The sequence below is a fragment of the Peromyscus leucopus genome, chromosome 1 (genome assembly GCF_004664715.2).
Source record: "Peromyscus leucopus breed LL Stock chromosome 1, UCI_PerLeu_2.1, whole genome shotgun sequence".
NCBI lineage: Eukaryota > Metazoa > Chordata > Mammalia > Rodentia > Cricetidae > Peromyscus > Peromyscus leucopus.
The window spans coordinates 51409081-51431142 of NC_051063.1; the positions used below are offsets into that span (position 1 = coordinate 51409081).

Consider the following 22062-nt stretch of genomic DNA (forward strand, 5'->3'; position numbering starts at 1 on the left):
GGTGGCACACCTTCAATCCCAGCACTCAGGAAAACAGAGACCAGGTGAGTCTCTATGAGTTCGAGGCCAGCCTGGTCTACAGAGCGAGTTCCAGGACTGCCAGGGCTCCCCAGAGGCAAGGACCCTTAGCATCCATCTTGTGGTCATGAGGCCCGGTCCCCTGTGGGGACTTGCAAACCTCTCTGGGCTGTTTGCTTCCCTCCAGTTGACACTCAGCGGTCTCAGCTTTCTGTTCCCTGGAGGCAGGACATTTCAGGAAGAGGAATGAGCATGACTTCCCAGGGCTGCATTCGTCCACGTGGCCATGTGACACTGACCTGGCCTGTCCCCAGGCTGGGTGTCAGCTGATGCTGCTGCGTTTGACTCAATGCCAGCAGACTCTTGGTTTCCTGCTGCCAGAGTTTAACCTCAAGTTACCCTTAGAAAGGGCAGGCAGGTTACTGGGGTACACAACTGGATTACACAACTCTTGTAATCTCTAATTTTTTTTTCTCCGAATTTCAATCCTTTCTGTAATCCTAGCAAAGACAATCAGATTTCTGGGACTTCCAAGGCCAGCTAAGGCTACATAGTGAGACTCTCTCTCAAATACAAGTTCAAGACAGAGGCTGTAGCTGTGCCTCATTTGAGGAATGCTTGTCCAACATGTGGAGATCCTGGGTTCCATCCCTAGCACTGTGTGTGCAGGAAATGGGTATCATGACTACCACAGCCAAAAAGCACCCAGACATTATAGCCAGATCCACTTTTATTAGGAACAAATAGTCTCAATTAGTACAATTAGACTCAAGAGTTTATATTAATGGAAGTCATCTAAAATTATGCTTGGGTCACAAATAATTATCCACCATAAAAAGGAGGAAATCTTACTCAGGGAAGGGTTTCCTGCACTGTGTTTGTGGCAGTGAGTAGGCATTCTCTCTGACTGGTCATATCCCACTTCCCCTGTGAGGTCTGTCAGTCTTGGGGGAGAACAACGTAAACTAAAGATGGTATCTAGAACATATGGATGTGTGTGTGAGCTCATGGTATACTTCTTCGGAAGTCTGTACGAGAATCTCTGCCGAGGACCCCCCAAATACTTAATAAAAAAGCTCTAGTCACCTCAAAACTGCCCTTTGAGGTAGGTGAGTATTAGTAGCCCCTTTTATCAGAAGGATTTGCTCAGAGTGATAGTTTCAGCGTGTCCTCCAGAGTGGATGTGCTGGACACATCACGATTTTTGGGAAGTGAAACCATCAGGTACTTAGCAGAGGAGGGTTGGAAGACGTTATCTCTGGAATGGGTTTGTTATAAAGTAGGAAGTCAGTGGCTAAGAGAGGCCTTGGCTTAAGCTACCAGCAGGAGGCTGCTTTACTTTGCTAACCTTTCACACCAACTCGCCTGAGCTACACTCAGAGAATAATAGATCCATAGACTAGCAACCCAAGGAGAAAACGCCCTGAGTGCCACGGCCATTATCACATTTAACAACAGTAGTAATGAGGATGCCAATACAACCAAATACACTCAAATGACTTCCACTTCACATCAAATTTGGGCGTCTACTAAAAATGGCTCCAGGAAAAGTTTTCCAAAATGAAGCCTGTAAAAGATTTCTTCAGTAGCTCAGTGATGGTCTTCCGGCCAGCCTCTTGTTCACACCACTCCATCTTCAGGGTCTCAGGACTAAGGGAGGGGGTGAGGCTGGGCTCACATGCACTAAAGATTAGGAAAGGTAAGGCAGCCAAAGCCGTTAGCACGTTATGTGGGAACTGTTAGAAACCCACCTTTGAGAGGATCTGAAAAATACGACCCCTTTCCTAAACATTCTATTACATCCTACCTAAACACCCACAGGCACTGGGACCTCAGCCTGAGGTCTCTACGTAGCCTTGTGTTGTGACATGACCTGAATCAGATCCATGGAATGAGATTAGAAGAGAAAGAAGCCTGATTTCTGTTGTTCATGTTATAAATCAGGGATCTGATGACCTGGCAAAGAAAAACCACCCAAATGCATTTCCAAAGGGTTAGGTGAGCAGATCTACAGCAATCTTCTACCAGAGTTTCTACTTCAACCGACAGCTCAAAGCGTGTGTCCAATTAACAAGAAAGGCTCTGATCCAATCCCAAATGAACAAAGCATTTGGTACTATACACAGCCAGTCCTAACAGCAAAGTCAGGCTTCTGGATCAGGCGACAGGGACGGGAGAGGTGGATGTTTCCAAAATACTGAGGTTTTCTTCCAGACTTTTCTGTACCACTGTCTGCCCTGGGCTGTGTGACAGGCGATGTTTGTTAGCTCATGGCACCTTTGCTACCACATTTCGGTTGAGGTTTTACATCACACCCTGGTTTCAGGAAACAGGACCTCTTCCTGAAGTGAGGAAGTTGCCCATGCTTCTGGTGTTTTTACAGGGATAAAAATGGGGAACCTTATCCTTTCACAAGCTTTGTACCACCACCTGCCTACACTGATCAGCCAGAGCCACCTTGCAGAGCATGCAGGGAGAAGCAAAACGTGTCGCCTCCTCTGACTTACACAGAGAGACCAACAATCAACCATCTCGTTCAGCAGTTGCCTCATTGAGACATGAGACATGAGCGTTTGGCTGAAGGGTTAACTCACAAGCCAGAGGGCCTACCAAGCTTTTCTGAAATCACGGTGGCAGAGGCACATAGGGGTAGAGGTAGAGAGGATCGGGGGTCACAGAAAAGTGGCACCTGGTTCTGCTTGCCAAAGCGACATAGCAGTTCCATGCCCACGAGCAGTGCGGCCGTGGAGAGGAATGTGCCGAGGCAGCGAGTCCTGAGTGCTCTGAATACGCTCAGGAAAGTTGCTGCCTGTCCAGGGAAGGAAGAAAATGCCAAAGAACAGAGAACTGGTAATAGCCTCCCAGGCTGCACGATGTAGGCTGCATGGTCACAGAGCAAAGAATGTAGGGAAGGTTCAACACCACGAGAAGCTCATCTCTACTCAATCCAAGGATAAAATGAGAGTATTAGATGGAACTAACACACCCAGACCCCTGGCAGTGTTCCCCAAGGGCTGCCTACAGATGCTGACCCTCGGCCTCTCCACTGCCTGTCCAACCATGAAAGAAACCAGCAACCCAGACAACTCCTCTTGTCCTTCAATTTTTCCAAGTGAAATATTTATGTTCCAAGTGAAGATTTTGTTTATATCTACATAGTTTTCTACCATATCCTCAACACTCTGTCAGCCATTTAATCAGTTCTAGACCCACTTCACGTGAAGACTTTTTCTATGAAGAAATATTTACGTTGCTAAGAGCTAGCGCTCCCCATCAGCACAGACCAGGCATCGTTCCCCTTCACTCTCAGACCCTGATTTCATTATTGCAGTCTCCCTAAGCTCTGTGGTACAGAGTATGGACTGAAAGGAGACATGCTCTAGAGAGGGACCTGGTGTCTTTGCTGAGTAGGCCACTAGATAGGGTTACCTTTTCCTTTCTCTCTCCCAGCCTTACTTATGAACCATGCCATGTATGCTAACTCTTGTCTCCAGATGATAGACTTGCTACGAATGAAATCAAGAACAGTTTCCCATCCTATTTAGCAAAGGCTGTAATGAAGTTCATTGGCAGGTAGGGAACTTCCAGGCAGGTTTTGTTATGTTTCTAGTGTGAAGCAGCAACCTCGAAGCTCAGAACAAGGAAATAGATATCTAGGAGGAAGGAGCGCAGTATTTCAGATACCAGGAAAGTTGTCTAGGCTTTGGAAGGTGGACACAGACCAGTGGCTGGCCAGCTATTTGCCTGGGAGGTAGTGAGAAAGAAAAGAAACCAAGCCAAATGCAATGCAAACAGGGAATGAGCACCCTGCTCCTCACCTCAGCATCAAATCAGCATGTCTGTTGGCTTTTAATACTCTTTGCACAGAATGCTCAAATATATTGTTATTATTTAAAATGGATGCGTAAAGTTATATATGCATTTATTGTGTATATGTTTAGAAGTATACATACTGTGGCATGGTTAATCCTAGCTAATTAAAATGTGTATTACCTCAAAACGTGATCAAAGCTTTCTCATCTTAAAGAATACTGTACTGGAATGGGTTAAATACGTCATTAGCATTCTGGTAGCATTATCCTGTAGTTAATCAACAGAATATTATATCTCTGCCCATATCACTCTTGGAATGGGAACTCAGGAGCCCCAGACTCAGCTACTCTTATGGCTCCCATCTCCAGTTCTTTTAATCCTGGCTAAGACAGCGGCCTTGGATACTTTCTTCCGGTCATAAGCCAGGCCCAGGGCAGCCATGCAGTCAATGAAGAACGTGGTGAGGTTGATGTGCCAGCGGTACTCACTGGCAGAGTAGTCGTAGGGGAAGGCGTGGTGGTAGTTGTGGAAGCCCTCGCCTGGAACAGAAGCGTGGAGAGCAGTTAGGGGGCTCGGTGATGGCTGCTTCCTCTTTGCAGACCTCTTAACCTGTTGTACACCTCGAACCTTGAAGAATCCCACTGTTGAGTGAACAGATGAACCCATAGTCTTGTATTCTAAAGTGAACAGGTGCCCTCAGAGGCATCTCAGGAAAGCAGCTGACAGGCTCTGCTCACACATGCCTATTTACAGCCTTTGTCAGAGCAGGTTTCTATCATAAGATAAGGAGTCAAGAGAGAAGCTGGGTCTGTGGGAACAGATTTTACAGTGCGAAGAAGTATCAGAGCAACAAGAAAGAGATCCAGGCCCAAGAACTTGCAGGGTCTGTGCATAAGTGCCTGTTTAGGAGGGAGAACGAGGAGGCCAAGGGGACTCTCGGGCATAGTCCTCCAAAGCTAAGTAGACAGCACACCTTCCCCACAGTGTCCATCTCTGTAAGAACAGGGTATGTTCTAACAGGAGGGGCAGCTGCTGCCAAAAGGAAAAAAAAAAAAAAAAGAAAGAAAGCCTAGCCAGTGACAAGAGACCCCCTCCACCCATGCCCTCACCCCCAGACTGCTGGCTCATAGTGGGCTGCTGTCTGAGTCAGGGAAGTGCTGAGAAAACAAACACTTTGATAAAAGATTCTGACCGTTCCTGAGAATAACATTTTGATAGAAGGAAAAAAAAATTTTTTGGACTCAGGAGGGCTTCTGCAGAGGCTGATGTGTTTACCTGCTCTAGGCAGAACTCTTCCTTCTCAACGGATTCCAAAAATACAGAACCCAGAAGACCCAAACACCCTCTTCTGGCCACATCAGGCACTGCATGCAGGTGGTGCACAGCCACACAGGCAGGCAAACCACCCCCCCACAGGAAATAAAAATACAATTTCAAGAAAAAAATATTTTTTTTTTAAAGATTGCTAGTTTTACATACTTTCATAAGGAAGTTCCGAGTGCATACTTCCCAGGCATCCGTGTCTTGACATTTAACATGAAATCCCATAGTGACAAAGGAGGGAAAAGAGATGAACAGGTAGCAACCAGAGCGGCAAGAGATAGCCCAGAAATGCTCCAGGGACTGATGAGAGAACACAAGCATGTGACCTGAGGGAAGTAATTTAAGGAGAGATGCGAGTGATAGGAAGCTGCAGGTGGAGAGCAGGGTAAGATGAGAAGAGGCTTGGAGCAGTGAATAGCAGCCGGACAAAGGGAGATGTTGGCAGCCATTTGGAACTGAGGGTCACAAGGAAGGCTCGCTGTTAGAGCACAGGACACACCCGACTCAGTTCAGAGTCTTCTTTTCTATGGAAACATCAGATTTGGATAGAATAGGGTTCATTTCAAAATCGGGAGCAGCATACAAAATTCTAACAGGTGCCTAAGGAGGGTGGAGACACATAGAACCCAAAAAGAAACAGGGAGAAAAGCTTTGAATCAAGTTAAAGGTACTAGGGAGTGATAGGCACGGATCTGTGAGCAAAGCAGTCTCTGGCTGTCAACAGATGAGCAATAACTCTGCCCACTGACGAGAGGAGGGCACTGTGTCCTCACAGGGAAAACTAACTTCCGGCTTCCGTCCCTGGGAAAGCAGGGCAGGGAAGACAAAGAGACGCTCTCTCTGATCTGCAGTCGGGACTGGGATCTGCAGAGAGGAATGCACTCAGGAACAGTCAACATCAATCAGATCATGCACAAGGAACTTCTCCCAAAACCCGACTCCACCAGGGACACTGAGGAGTCCTCAGTACGGAATAGCCAGGAGCAAAAGAACAAGGGGGTGGGGGGCAGTGGTAGGAAGAGGAGACAGGAGAGAGAGTCTGCCGTGCGTCATCACACGACAGTGCAGGGTCCGCGGTGGCGAGAGAAATACAAGTGTGGCGACCTGAAGATCACTGAACCACATCACCATTCTCCTACCCTGTACACCGCAAGGCCATACATGCACTGCTAGGCAATGGGCTACCCTGGTGACTGTGGCAGTCTTTATGCACATCCTGGGCTACCAAGAGCCACAGACCTGCCCGGGGACTAGAAGAGGGAAACTCAGAGGCTCATTTAGGCAGCACTTAGAAATTGTTTTACAACCTCTAAGTAAAAGCAGAGTTACTTTTACATAAGAGTTGTCGCTTGCCCAACTCTCACACGGGTTTCCTGATACGCTCCTCCCCAACCCCCAGTTTTATAGTGGAAACACCGAACTACCCAGTACCCATAAAACAGGTCATTCTGGTTCCCCTGGCTCCTAGACAAATACCCCAAGCAGCAGGCCCCTCGATATGGACATGCTGAGGATTAGTGACTTACCCACGGCACCCAGGGAAACCAGGATATTCTCTCGAGATTCAATGTTCTTGTCGTAGGGGCGATATCCATAGAGGTGAGCGGCACTGTTCACCAGCCAGGTGGCATTGAGCACCAAAGTGTATCGCAATAAGGTGCTGACGAACAAGCTGTTCACGAAAGTTTCACCCCAGTAATACCAGGGCACCAGTGTGGGCAGGATGAAGCACATGAGCAGGAGGCCAGGCTTGTAGTATCTACATGGAGAGATCACACACTGAGTGTGGGGAGAGGACTCTCACACCTACACAAACCGTCCTTTCTAATTAGGCAGGGTTGTGTCATTTTTTATGCCCGAGGATGGGACAGATTAACAGCAAGAGGAGGAGGCATAAAGTCTTGAGCACAGGGTTATCTGGTTTTTTTTTTTTTTTTTTTTTTTTTTTTTTAGATTAAGGATCCAGGGAGATGCCAATATTCTAGGATCACCTTCCTGGGTATAGTATGTCTCCTATCATATCTTTTCCTGACTACAAATCCATTACTTTTTTCCCAGGAGCATAAGGTCACGCTGGCCAGACAGATCAGAGTCCATCACGACCTCACCAGCCATTTCCATTGCCAGGCTGTGGTCATCAGCCTCCCAGCTCCTTTTTCTGGCCTGTTGTGGCCTTTGGCAGCTTACGGCAAGTGCCTGCATTCATTCCCTGCTATCACCCTGTAGATCTTTGCTCTGCTTTCCCTCCAGGGTCACATCACCCTTGGTCATCTGCAGGTCTCTGTCCTTCTGGAGGCCCTGTCCTCCCATTCTCCATTCCCTACAAAGCAGGCCACCGGCATGCAGGCGGACGGACAGACAGCCCTCAGCCGCTGTGTCTAGTACTTCTGCCTCACTGACATTGCCTCAGCCTAGTTTCGTTCCATTGTGGCCACTGCTTCCTTGGCTCACGACCTCCCCGCTGTCTAACCTGTGACCCTGCCCATCACCTCCCTGGACCCACGATTATCTTCACCTGTCTTGAAAGTGGCTTCTCCAAAGCCCACCTGACTGTGCCCACGCTGCCAGAGAATGCTTGAGTTGTTACCCCAAACCGGCTGAATTAATATTCCTTCTGCACCTGTCCTTGTCCCATTCCGGTCAGATGCTACATTTTACAGAGAAGGACTACTTCAGGAGCATGCTTCACACTCTGCTGTACTGTCCCTTCCCACCACACTGACAGAGCCTCTGTCTTTGGCCGGATGCTGATGCTAAGGGGCCCCTCCACTGTATATCCACTGAGGTGTATTTCCTCCCTGTACTTAGTCAGGGTAAACACAGTATTGTTCTGCCTTATGTGCTGATAATTGAGGCTCATTCCTTCAGCTCCAAATAGGCTGAAAATTCCTTGAAGGTAAACACTCAGCTGTGTGTACCAGACTAGGACTGATGTTATAGTTCTTGGCTTATTAAGATGGGTTGGGAAGAAACAGAGCAACAGATTATGGCTGTGAGTCTGTTGAATGCTGAATTGGAGATTCATTTTTTTCCAGAGCTGAGGACTGAACCCAGGGCCGTGGGCTTGCTAGGCAAGCGCTCTATCACTGAGCTAAATCCCCAACCCTGAGATGAAATGATTTTAAACTTAACATTCCAGTCAATCACCCAGTTATTATTTTATAAACCCTAAGAGGAAAGGTGGAATCCCCAAGTTCCACGTCCTTCCAGCTCCATCCCTACCCCCACCTCACTCACCTCCTCTGGAACATGACCAGCTTCTCAGCTTTGAGGTCAGACATGTCCAGTTTTCCACCTTCTCTTTGACAGCCGGGTGTTTGCGCACAAGCAGCCAGCCGATGTGAGAGAAGAAAAAGCCACGCCGGGAATTGTGAGGGTCGGCGTGTGTTTCTGAGAACTTGTGGTGGGCGCGGTGATCTCGGGCCCATTCATACACATCATTCTGGAGGGACAGGAAAGAGGACCCCAGTACTGAGAAGAGATGCCTTCCTGGGGAATCCAGTGCTCAGATATCTCCAAGGGCCCAGGACTCTCAGTCCAACTCACAAAGCCCGTAAGACTCTAGCTCCAAAGGAGGCCTGGGGTGGGGGGTGCTGTTCTTTTGTACACTTGTCCCTGAAGCTTATTTGGCAAGTCCCAGAGCACACTGAAGGTTGTGCGTGGGGAGAAGGAAAGCCACGCATAGCGCTCACAAAGAACACTGCAGCTCTTGAAGAAAGGAATGTGGGGACGTGGGGGCTGAGATCCGGAGGCAGGTGGCCTTGGATCCCAGGGAGTCACTCTGGGGAAAGAAAGATGCAGGGAACGTCACCCTGATGCTTTCACAAGTGACAGCCCACCTAACCTAGTTAGAAGCCAGCGTGTAACTAATGAGCGTGAGCACATTTCCCCAGGACCTCTAAGTTTTGTCTCGGACATGTGGGAAACCCTTCACATAACCCGTTTTTCTCTTGTAAGCCCCACACCGTAAGTCACCCAGTGCCCACTGTTTCTCCCCCAACCCTCCTCATCTGCTATAAACCAACTTCAGTACCTGCTCTAGCCAACCCAGCAGCCTCAGCTAGAACTAGGTTGGTCAGTTCAACCTTCCAGACTCAGTTCCTCAACTGCAAAGTGCAATAATTGGCTTGGAGTGGTAGCACACACCTTTAATCCCAGTACAGGGGAAGGCAGAGGCCAGCCTGGTCTACATAGTGAATTCCAGGCCAGCCATTGCTACACAGTGAGATCCTATCTCAAACAAAAACAAAAACAAAAACCAGTGTTATAAAAATAATATCCACCAATATGCCTGTGAGGGCTTCATGGCTTAACTAATGCCAAGTGCTTAGCAATGCCTGGCACACGGACTATGCAGCATGGCCCTTTAGGCAGACAGCCCACAGCAAATAGACGGTGCAATACCACAGTGGCCCTGAAATCAAAAGTGACCCAACCTGGATGCCTTTCCCCTTTGCCTCTCACTTATCTTCCCAATAACCGAAGCACTGAACCTGTAAGCCCTGAAAACCAAAAAGGGCAATCGATGGTGGTCCTAATAATTCTTCTTTAGATGCTGATCCCCACTGCCCACCCAGATCACCCTTGGGATAGAGACGCAGTAACAGCACAGCTTCTCACCTGGAAAGCCATGGTGTTGGCAATGATGAGGAAGAGCCGCAGGGGCAGCCGAGCCTTGTAAGTTCGGTGGCTCCACAGGCGATGCGCCCCGGCCGTGATGCCCAAGGCACTAATGACATAGTATATAATTCCTGTAAGACAAGACAGTGAGGGAGTCACCAACAGGCAAATTTCAACAGTAGAAGAAGACAAGGAGGCTTCCCTGATGCCAGTGTTTGTCTTTGGGGTTTGGGCTAAGGATCTGTTTCCCACTGGACCCTAAGAATCCCTTGGTCTCTGATGCCTAAGTAACTTTTGCCCCTTAAATGGGCAGCACTGAAAAACTCTTCCAGCAGAGCTCAGGACCACGAGCAGGAGTGTTGGGAACACTGAACAGTTATCGAATCCCGAATCCCCAGGTTGTAGGGGACATTCAAGTGACCCAGCTGATACAGTTACAATTGAATGAGAAGGAACGTGGCCACATAAGACAGTCCTGAAAAGTCATGTTTGCAGTATCCTAAGCTTTGCCAGTGACAAGATTTTCATATTCACTACATACTTTGAACAGAGTGAGTGTCACGAATACTGTACTTTATCTGGGTGTGGTGGTGCATGCCTTTATACCCAGCACTCCAGTAGATCCCCAAGTTCAAGGCCAGCCTGGTCTACAGATTCCAGAACACCCAAGGCTACACGGAGAAACCCTGTCTCAAAAACAAACAAAACAAAAACCCATAAAGCCCCTATACTTAAAGGAAATAAGATCCCAAGAGAGGTTAGGTATAATCAGGGTCATCCAACTAGCAAAACCAGGAGCCCGACATCAGAACATTTTCCTGCTTCATCATCTTGTAGGCCTGCAGGCTTAGAAGGTACTAAATTTGATCTCCAACAGGGAAAGCGATACTATAGGTACCCAGCTCTTCTCTGGCCAGCGCTAGAATGCTGGGGTAGAGTCCTTGGTAGATATTGTCCTAGGGAGCAGCGGCAACAGTGGATCCTCAGAGGCCCCTGACCTTAGTTGCAGTGGAGAGAGACTACACACTGTACAAACTGTCCCATGTCCTTCTGTGCAGAGATAGCAATTTCCTAAGCAGCTTCCTGCACACCCCCATTTTCCTCTTACAAAATACTTGCAAGCCATAGAGTCTGTCCAAGGTAAAGCTCTAGCCACATTCTCTCAGAGCTGGGATTGGAGTACCAGATGCTTGCTATTCACGGTTGGTCATGTGGCAATCTGACTGCCCTGTGTACAGATCTGACCACACTGTAGCAGAGCGTCCCGGAGAACCGCTGGCAGTCAACAGGAAGAGAGAAAAGGTGTGTGGCAACATAGAAGCCCTCAAGGAAGCATCCATGTTGGTTTTATGTGATAGATGGCCCAGGCCGTCTAGACCACGTATGACACCATCTAAACAAGGGAATTGGGACAAGAACCCAGGCACTCTGAAACATTCTACCCAGACTTCTCAATGCGTCCAGGGAAATGGCTTAAGGCACTTAGAACCCCTCCCCATCCCCTATGGGACTACTGTGTCCACCCAGTGGTAAATGAACAGCTTAAGAGTTGTCTTAAACTGGGTGGCGGAGGCACATGCCTTTAATCCCAGCACTTGGGAGGCAGAGCCAGGCGGATCTCTGTGAGTTCGAGGCCAGCCTGGTCTACAGATCGAGATCCAGGACAGGCACCAAAACTACAGAAAAACCCTGTCTGGAAAAAACAAAAACAGAAACAAAAAAGAAAAGAAAAGAAAAGTTGTCTTAAGAGGGCTGAAGCCCCGGCAGTGGTGGCACTTGCCTTTAGCAACTCGGGAGGCAGACAGGCGGATCTCTGAGTTTGAGGCCAGCCTGGTCTACAGAGCGAGTTCTAGGACAGCCAGGGACTTGGTCTTGTGGGGGTTGGGCTGGAGCTAGATTGGTGGCTCACGCCTTTAATCCCAGCACTTGGGAGGCAGAGGCAGGCTGATCTCTGTGAGTTCAAGGCCCAAGGCCAGCCAGGGCTACAGCTAAGCCCTGACCCTCCTACCCCCCAAAATGGAAATGTGTGTGTGTATGGGGGGGGGGGAGAAGCAGACTCTTCGGCTCTGAGTGTTAGCAGAGATCTCTTCAGAACTGGTCCTCTTGCAGAGTTTGTGAAGAGAATAAAGAGGCTCTGGAAAGCCCCGCCTCAAGAGAAAGGCTGGGAGGCGGCACAGCTAACACCGGAACGTGACCTTCCCAGTCCTGGCAAGGCATTGCTGCCCTACTTGGTACTTGGAAAAACTGTGGTCCGTGAAAGCGGATCCTCTCGGATGTAGGGCATTTGGAGAAGGTCTAAGACAAAGTGCCCAAGACCAGATCTAAGTGCTCTGAGGACCTAAGGGCCTAGGGCAGGGTCTTTCACACCCTTACCCTCTGAGTGAGCGGCCACAAAGTACTCACACCTGACACGCTCCAGAGAAACCTCCATGTCTCAGAGAAGAACCCCTACCTCACTGTCTCAGCAGTCGGCCCCGCTCCCCTTCCTGAGGTTTCATAGATGAAAACACACGTAATGTACACAGGTATCCTAGAGGTGGCTTTGCCATCTGCCTACACCCAGTGAATCCCTGAGGGGCTAATTTAGGCCTGACGCTGATGGAGGGTCTATTCTCTGCCATGGAGGGGTCAACAGGGCTGGAGGACTGGCATTTTGGGTCCTTGGCATTTATGGTCTCAGGGGACAGAGCAGGCGCAGGCTGGATAAGGGAGTGGAGTGAATGTGGACCTTACTCCATTCTTTCAATATCTTGTTGATTGGCACGTGCTGCTGCTCCCTGGACAATGACCTGGAGCAGCTGAGCCACACACCTGTACACTTGGGTGTTGTAGAAACCTACAGCTCCGTCCTCTAGGGCAAAACAGCTTGGTCTGGTCAGGGGTTGAGGTCAGAATAGTTGTGTAAATACCTCCTTTAGTCTTTTTTTTTTTTTTTTCTTTTCAAGGACCTCTCCAGCACAGAGGCTCTGTTCCCTGCTCTGGCGGACCAGTGGCCCACAGGCCCCAGGTCTAGCCCTGAATCCTATGCCTCCCAGGTAGGGCGCGTTTCTCCGGAGTCAGACGGAGCTGGGATAAGCAGCCAAATAAGTGACTCACACAGAAAATCTTGTTCAGAAAAAGTTGCTTCTCTGCCTCAGGTAGACCCTTCCAAGGCCCCTGCATGGGGACCCCAGAATTCATGGTAAGGGACGTTCAGTCCCACAAGGCTCTGCTCCCAGGAACCCAGAGAAAAGGCCAGAAAATCTGGACAGAGGGGCCACTTCCTTGGGTCAGAGGCTACCTCATTAAAGAGCAAAGAGAAATCTAAGGTATTGGCCCAAGACAAGAGGAGCTGCTCACCGAAGATCCAGGTGTAGACCTTGCAGGAGGGAACCAGTGTGATCCCATACAGGGCCCCCAAGTGCAGCAGAGCCATGAGGATGATGTTTCTCCAGACGTACTCCAGCTTGGGCGGGGGCCCCTCCTCATCCTGGTAGCTGGGGTCATGTATGTCTTCTTTCATTTCAGGACGGATGTCTTCTTCCAGGTACAGAGGCAACGTCTTCTGCTTCTCTCGTCCATTCTGCGGGCTTCCGGAGGGAGGCGCTGTGATGGTGGTGGTGGTCGCATAGGAGCTGGAGATCTGCCAGGAAAAGTGCAGTCAGGGGGGCAGATCTGTGGAGGACTGCGGGGGTCGCTACCACTTTCCTCACACTAGCGCAGCAAAAGGCACAGCAAAGGCACAGACCCTGCTCCAGAGCTCAGGTTGCATGAGGGCGAGATGTACTCTGAGATAGAGCAGAAGTTTCCAGAAACTGTACAGATTTGCTGCGGGGGTGCGGGGGACCTCAAGGTGAAGGGCCAGTAGGAAATAAGAGTGGACCATTCACACCCCCAGTAACACACAAAGGGAGCCCCGTGTGAATATACAAGTATCGGCACGACTGGCTTTTCTTGGCTTTAAAGCTTAAGACACGAAAAGTTGAGACTCAGCTGCCCAAACTACAATCCACACCTCTCAAACGACTGGTCGCACTAGAATTCGAGAAAGCCAAGTAGTCCGAGGAACTCTCAACTCTCTCTCCTCCGCGGACCCAGTCACCTAGACGCCCGGTCCGCGTGGCCGACGCGCAGGGCGGGGGCTGCTTCTGCGAGCTCACCTCTTGGAGCATGTGGGCAGGCATCGTGGCTGTCGGCAGCTGGCCTCACTTTCCCAGCGCCGAGACCGAGCGTGGACGTCGGTTCCGGAGCCCGCTGGTGCCAGCGATTGGCCGAACTGCGCTCGGAAACCTCCGCTGCTGTCCGGCGGGATGGGTGTTCAGCCCGACCTGGCTGTGCGTAGATCTCCCAGGCTGGGAATTTAAAGGGTAGAGCAGGCGATGGGATGACCGTGTTTAGTATTTCCTCAGACCCCTTTTATCCGCTGCCAGCAAGGGCCAAAGTGCGCAGAGCTAGCTAGCCAAGGAAGCCAAGCGAGGAGGTGAGAGAGGGAGGGACTAAGGAGGGGGAAAGAAAGCCAAGTAGATTCCGGAGCAAACCTCCGAGGCGCCGAGATGCTAAAGGCATCCACACCGCGCTGCTCCAACCCCCTGCCTCGGGGCAAATGCTAATGCGCCTCCTGCGAAGATTGTCTCGTCATTGGCCAAAGAGAATTTGGTGCCACCTCGTCCAGCCTTTTCCATTGGCTCGGCGCAATCTGCTGTTCCCTCGGCCACTAGCTCCTCGCTCTCCCCTCCCCTTTTTTTCTCCTTATCCTCTTTGCGGTGGGCTGATGGGTGACTTTCCTTTAAGAGGAGGATAACTTAGTCCTCTGTAGGGGTTGTGTACATGCCTAGGACCGTCTCCTGGCGCTAAGCGAATGGGTCACCGGGGAAATTGCCATGGGAGAAGTGAGGAACTCCTGGTGGCTACCGCCACTCACAAGTCGGCCCAACTTCTCCGTCCACCCCCACTTCCACACTCGTGCAAAGAGGAAACTGGCCTCCACCCGGGAGACGACTGGGGCGGGGGAGTGCGATCCGCCCCTGGATGTCTTAGCGCCCAGGGCTCTGACGCCGGGAAACAAAGGTCTATCCCGCCCGCCAGCACCGGGATGCTAACTTCAGACAGCTGCGATCTTGGGTGCTGGGAGCTCGCACGCAGAGATACAGCACTGCGCTCACTCATTGGTCGTTCTCTTCAGGGGACCGCCTCTGCCGGGAGCCGGAGCCCAATCCTAGTCCCACCTACGGGAGCGGGACGCTTGAGAGAGATTCTTTGATCCTCGGGTTGGAATTGGGGGGTCTTCCAGGGAAATGGACTAACGAGGTGTATTCACACAGATATATTCACTCTGCAACAAGTCAAAAGGATTTGCATGTGCAGTAAGAACAGCAAACAGGTCTTCAGCGATTCCCTAACTAAGCACAAGAATCATGTTGAACCCACACTGTGACCCTGAGCAGCGGGTACCCCTTGGTGATGATGATGACTGTTTTTTTTGTTTGTTTGTTTGTTTGTTTGTTTTAAGTCAGGATCTCTGTAGCTCTGGACAGACAGTAGCTCTGACTGTCTGTCCAGAGCTCACTATGTACACCAAGCTGGCCTCCAGCTCACAGAGATCTGCCTGTGTCTGCCCCTTGAATGCTGGGATTAAAGGCGTGTGCCACCACCACACCCAGCCCCTTGGTCTTTTAAAAGAGGAAGTGAGACAGAGATGAAGTTACCGGTGGCCATGCTTAGCAAGTTTGTGGTGGAGCTAGGAACTGAGTGGAGAATGCTCAGCTGCCTCAACAAACTATCTTAAAAGTCAGGCTCCACCTGTCGTGGGGTTGCATGCCTTTAGTCCCAGCACTCAAGGGCAGAGGCAGGCGGATCTTTGAGTTCTAGGCAGCCTTGTTTTTTGTTTTTCCTTTTCCAGACATGGCTTCTCTATGTAGCTCACTGCCTTGGAATTCTGTTTGTAGTCTAGACTGGCCTCAAATTCAGAGATTCACCTGCCTCTGCCTTCTGAGTGCTGGGTTTATAGACATACACCACCAAGCCTAGTTTATATAGTGAGTAGTATAGACCCGCCTGACAACAGCAGGCAGGCTCCCCTGGGAACTGTCCCCACCCCATCACCTAGGTCTGGGGATATTACCTGAACCAAACTGCCGAAAAGGCAGGGGCAGGCCCACCAAGACAACGTGCAGTATAGGAGCCGGATATCTCTCTCCAAAAGCAGGCTGCCATGCTGGACAGGAAGTTTTGGGAGCTTGGAAAAAGGCGAGGGAGAGCTGATTTCATGTTGATGAAGCCAGAGGGGACTGACTTACCCCTTGCACTAATGATAATATGCCTGTAACTGTTGACACCCGCTACAAATCTCAGGAGCTCCCAATTGAGCGCAAACTAAGACTGCATGAGAGGAAAAATACTGTGGGAAAACACAAGATCTGGTATCAGGAATTACAGGTCAGTGATAAGTTAGAAGGTACAAATAGATGGATTTATTTATAGTATATATTTTAAAGGTTTACTTTTTTATTTTTTTTGTTTTTTTTTTTTTTTGAGACAGGGTTTCTCTGTGTAGCTTTGGAGCCTATCCTGGAACTTGCTCTGTAGACCAGGCTGGCCTTGAATTCACAAGAGATCCGCCTGCTCTGCCTCCCGAGTGCTGGGATTAAAGGGTGTGCCACCATGCCTGGCCAAGGTTTATTTTTATGTTCAATTATATGTGTCTCTGTGTGGGTTACATGTGCGCCAGAGGAGTGAGATTCCCTGGAGCTGGAGTTGCAGGTGGTTGTGAGCTGTCCGACATGTGTGCTGGGAACTGAACTCTGGTCCTCGGCCAGAGCAATAGGGCCTTTTAACCAGTGAGTCATCATTTCTCCAGCTTCTTTACAATATCACTTACAATCATGGCATACTCCTCTAACCCCAGCACTCAGGAGGCAGAAGCGGATAGATCTCTGAGTCCCAGGCCAGCCAGAGTTACATAGTGAGCCCTTTCTCTAAATAAATAAAATAAAATAAATCAGCTGTTGGTTGTTGGTGGTGTATGCCTTTAATCCTAGCACAGATCTCTGAGTTCAAAGCCAGCCTGCTCTACAGAGCAAGTTCTAGGGCAGCCAGGGGTGTACAGAGAAACCCTGTCCCTCTCTCAAAACAAACAAACAAACAACAATATATATTTCATATATATATAATTTCATATATGTATATGTAATTCATATGTATATATAAAATTTATATATATATATATATATATATATATATATATATACTTTTTTTATAGATGAGTGGAAGTACAAAATAAGCTTGAAAGAGAGCCAGGCATTAGAACTTTCCTGTAGGTACTATGATGGTTTTGAAATTCCAAGAAACTGAAAGGAGGACAAGAAAAAAAAGTCAGGCCCTACTTAGCCATCTTCAGTAAACAAGCAGATAATAACAGAATTCATAGAGAGGGGGCCACTCACTGGTCCTTCTCAAGTGGTCTGAGTGCATTTATTCAGACAAGACGGACATACTCCGGGCAGGTCTGGGAAAGCATCTCCTGGGGTTCTGCCATTGCTCTGGGTGCCGGACCCCACAAAGCACATGGTGACTCGATTGACCCAGAGGGGAATTTTGAAGAGGATGGTGTTGGACATCCATCCTCACGCACACCTTTGAAAAACTGTCACTACTGTTGAAATGAATGGACTGGTACATGATCTAGAGCCAAATGGTGTTTCTATTTCACTCACCAGTCCATCCTCCTTTCTTGACATTAAAAAAAACCCTGGACGGCCCTCATTGCTGGAAAAGAACTGTCTTCAGCTGATCACGTGAGACTATTTCATTCTATTCTCTAACTAGGAAATTAGTTCCCTTAGAGCAGAGATCACCTCCCTTGGAGGCTCTAGGCATAATAGGCCTCCCAATGGCAGTTGCCAGAGTTGGCATTCTGACTTGGATTATGTATTTGCTTCATCATAAGAGAGCAAACTGTCCCAACAATTATGAAAGGAAAATTATCAGTCTCTTTAAAGCTTGTATAGATGGCAAAAAACTCAAAATGGTTAAAAGTGAAGGACTAAATAGTCACTCATGATAGAAGAATTATAATCTACAAATAATCAAAAAATTCGACTTTATTAATTATTAAAAAGTATCAAATGATACAATTTATTATTATTATTAAAGACCTGACAATATCCAATATTGGGAAAAATAAGATGAGTTTTCCATTTTGTTTTATTTTTGCCATGTAGACCAAACTGGCCCTGAACTCACGGAGATCGACTTGCTGCCTCCTCTCCCTGACACCCCCCTCTCGTGTTTGGATTAAGGGCGTGCACCACCACACCTGTTTGAAGATTTGCTGTTAGTTTTAATTGAGTGAGTTGTGCATGCATGTGTGTGCAAGCTCACCTGTGGAGGTCAGAAGACAACTAACTCATGGGAGCTGACTCTCTCCTACCACCATATGGGGCTTGGGAATCAAACTCAGGTCATTAGCGTTAGCAGAAAATGCCATTACCACTGAGCCTTCTTGCCAGCCCATCAGAGAGATGTTTTATAAGTAATTTTTCTTCATGGTACTGGAGAATCAATCTAGGGTCTCCTCCCTATCCTAGGCAAGTGCTCTACCACTGAGCTACATCCCAGCCCATTGAATTGTCACACACGCATATGCAATAAACATTTCAGAGCTGTGCAATATATGTGCTATAGCTATGTCAGAAATAGTTTACATTGTCATTTATATTATCCAGGGCTTGCTTTTTAGTACAAATAATGTTGCGTTTGTAAATTAGTTTGTTTCTGCCACCAGCAGCTTTAAAATACTCATCTCAGGCCAAAGAAGGCCTCATTGACAGAGCATCTGCTTAACACGCACAGAGTACTACACTTAGTACTCAGTACCCACCACACCTGGACCAGACAGCAGCATGCACGCGTGTGCACACGCAATAAATTTAAATAACAACACTATCTATCGAGCAGGCATGGTAGTGCGCACCTGCAACTCCAGCACTTGGAATAGAGGCAGGAGGATTAGAAGTTCAAGGTTGACTTCAGCAAGGTGAAGAGTTCGAGGCCAGCCCAACATACAGAAGACCTTATCTCAAATAAAACGAAACAGTCTCTGGTGACCCTGAAGTGTGTTCACATCGTGACAGAATTCACAAGCAGGATAGGAACATATATTTTTAGCTAATCTCAACAAAGTTGAAACATGTTGTAGAAGGAATGGAAAATAAGAAGTTGTTCTGAAATGTACCAGATTCCAGCCTAACTGTGGCAATTTCTTCTGTGAACTTTGATTTCCTCAGCTGGAAGACAGAGCTTCTTGCCAGCTGGAAGATGGAGACTATTCATTAGGAAAGGTTGCTTGAGCTATTTAAAATTGTATTGAGAAAGTTAGAGTTGGCATTATTACATTCCATCCAGGCCCTGAATTCTGGATTCAAAGCACTGTGAGTTTACTGAATGCCATCCTCCAGCTCAGTTCTCATTCCTGCTCCACACAGCTTATGCATTACCAAGCTACACACAACATAGCAGTGTCTGCATTTGATTTTAGCCCCAGGTGAAACACCATGACTCTACTCATGTCTAAGGGCATCTTCTCTTTTCCCAGCTTTTCCTCACTCGGCTCTGTCAAAATACACTCACTGCTATGTATACACACAGGAGAAATGATCAGATGTTCATACCGCAGAAGTAAGCACATAAGTGTTCATAGCAGCCGAAACTGGAAACAAGGAAAAACTCTCTCCACTGACTAAAGTGTGGTAAGGAAAGGACAAGGGTGCTCTCTCCACACTGTTTTAAAGATTAAAGGTTTTGTTTTGAGATAGGGTCTCACTATATATCTCTGGCTGCCTGGACCTCACTAATATGCAGACTATCTCCAACTCAGTGCTGCCTGCCTCTGCTCCCAAGTGTCTGAATGCTGGACTGAAAGGCATGGGCCACCGAGCACAGCTGGCATTGAAGATTCTTTTCATGGGCTGCAGAGATGGCTCAACAGTGAAGAGCGCTGGCACTCTCCCAGGACCCTGGCTTGGATTCCCAGCACCCACATGGCTGGGAATCCAAACATGACAATGACAAACATCTGTTACTCCAGTTCCAGGGATCCAGTGTTCTCTCTGGCTTCCTCAGGCACCAAGACACACATAATACACAGAATATATGCAAGCAAAATAACCATATACATAAAATTAAAAAAAAAAAAACATTTCCAGGGAGATGTATGGAGATGATTTTCAAGCCTCCAGGTCCTTGGATAATGCCAGCCACTCACAGCAGTTGGAGCTGGGATATGGTAGAGATTCAGCAGCCCACAGAACAAAGAAATAGCCTTATACATTTATAGACCTCACGGGAGATCTTTGAGCTCAGGGGGTAGAGAGCTCTGAGCTTAGCAGATTACTGAAGGTACCAAACAGGGTATAAGGCTATACTTGTTTTTTTAAGGATTTATTTATTGTTATTTTATGTGTATGGGTGTTTTGACTACATGTATATCTGTGCAACACGTGTGTGCCCTCAGAAGCCATAAAAGAGCACCAGGTTCCCTGGACTTGAGTTACAAATTATTGTAAGCCTCCTTGTGGGTGCTGAGAACCAAACCTAAGTCCTCTTAACCACTGGGCATCTCTCCAGTCCCAAGGTCTTGATGTAAGAAGCTTATCCTGGGCCAGGTGTGGTGGTGCATGCCTTAATCCCAGCACTCAAGGGGCAGAGTTCAATGCCAGCCTGGTCTGCAATCTACAGAGTGGGACCCTGTAAAAGCTAACTCTGTTGTTCCAGCCTACCTCAGGGCAGCATGAGTTAGGACTTTAACAGTTTAGGGAAAGTACTAGATGTAAGGTGTGGTCAATCCCTTCTACCAGGTGGCCTCCTTGATCCAACACCCACAAGAGAATATTATTGGAAAAGAAAAAAAGTACATGCTATAACATAAATGAAAACAGAAATAGAATGCCCAGTGAAAACAGCCGTTTGCCAGAGACTGGACATTGCACGGATCTGTTAATGTAAAATGTCCCGAGCAGCTAAACCTCTACCTTCATTATTGTTGTTGTAATTTTTAATCGCATTTACTTGCTCACTTGCTCATATATTTATTTACTTGTGTGTGTGTGTGCGCACAGGTGCCCTGGGGCACTCATGGAGGCTAGAGGCCAACCCACGGGAGTCGGTTCTCTTCTCATACCTTGTAGGTCCCAGGGATTGAACTCAGATCGCAGATCAGGCTTGACAGCCAATGTCACCCACTGGCCCTGTTATTGTTATTATTTTAAGTCTACTTTTTATTTTTGAAACAGGGTCTTGTGCACCTCTGGCTGGCTATGAACTCCTTCTATAACCAAGGAAGACTTCAAACTTCCGGTTCTCTCTCTTCCATCCCCCCGGCGCGGGCCACCATTCCTGGTTTGTGCCTCGCTAAGAACCAACGGAGGACTCGGTGCGTGTTGGGCAAGCACTCTGTCAACTGAGGCACAGCCTCAGCCCTCTAGAGAGCCTCACACTCACCTAGAACTCATTATTGTAGCCTGGACTGAATTTGATCTCATGGCAATCCTCCTGCCTCAGCTTCTCTAGTATTTGGATTGTAGGCATGATCTACCAACTCTGGCTCAGAATAAAAAAAAAAAAAATTAAAGAGCAGAACGCAGAATACTGATTGGAGGGTAGTGGAGTGGAGAGGTTGGTGACTAAGAAATGCAGGGCATCTTTGGGGGTGGGTAATGACAACATTTTAAAATGGACTGTTGTGATTAAATTAGTGAATATGCTAGATACCACTGAAGCTGTGTGCCTTTGATGGGTAGAGTTATGCCACGTAGAAACTGCGTCTTTAAAATACTTCCTTTCAGTCCATGTCACTTCAGCCACTGCAGATGCCAAGGCTAAGTGTCCCTTTGTTCAATAAACAAGCACATTGAGACTTGTTATGCAACCAGCCCCACGGATCTCCCCATCCACACCGAGCATGGCCTCATGGTACTGGGACAACAGGTCAGAGCTGTAGAAACTGCCCTCATCACCCCGGCCTCTCGGGCTTTCTTGTGGCAGAGGGCACAGGGGGAGGCAGAGGCAGAAGCCGGCGCTGCTCCGGACAGGGTCAGTCCCGGGCATTTGGGGGTGGGGTTGGCAGAAGAAGGAATAGAGGCCTCTGGAGCTGTGGGCTTTTCCCAGTTCAGTGGTCCAAGCTAAACCCAAGAAGCAGACACCTGAGAGAGGAGGTGTAAGAGGGCTTCATCTCCCAGGCAACCGGCAGGAGGCTTCTGTACAAGATGGGAAGAAATAAGCCATGGGGGCCTGTGCCTGGAGCACCCATTCAGC

The 22062-nt window shown here is 48.4% G+C and overlaps 1 protein-coding gene across 1 annotated transcript; it reads right to left on the bottom strand.

Annotated features, from left to right (window-relative positions):
* Positions 1–730: 730 nt before the first annotated feature.
* LOC114708128 (acyl-CoA desaturase 1-like) lies at positions 731–14323 on the bottom strand. The gene is given in 7 exon segments (XM_028891161.2): positions 731–4370; positions 6681–6913; positions 8392–8440; positions 8443–8596; positions 9775–9905; positions 13114–13396; positions 13914–14323. Coding segments are annotated over 7 exon segments (1074 nt in total). The 5' UTR covers positions 13938–14323; the 3' UTR covers positions 731–4170.
* Positions 14324–22062: the final 7739 nt, after the last annotated feature.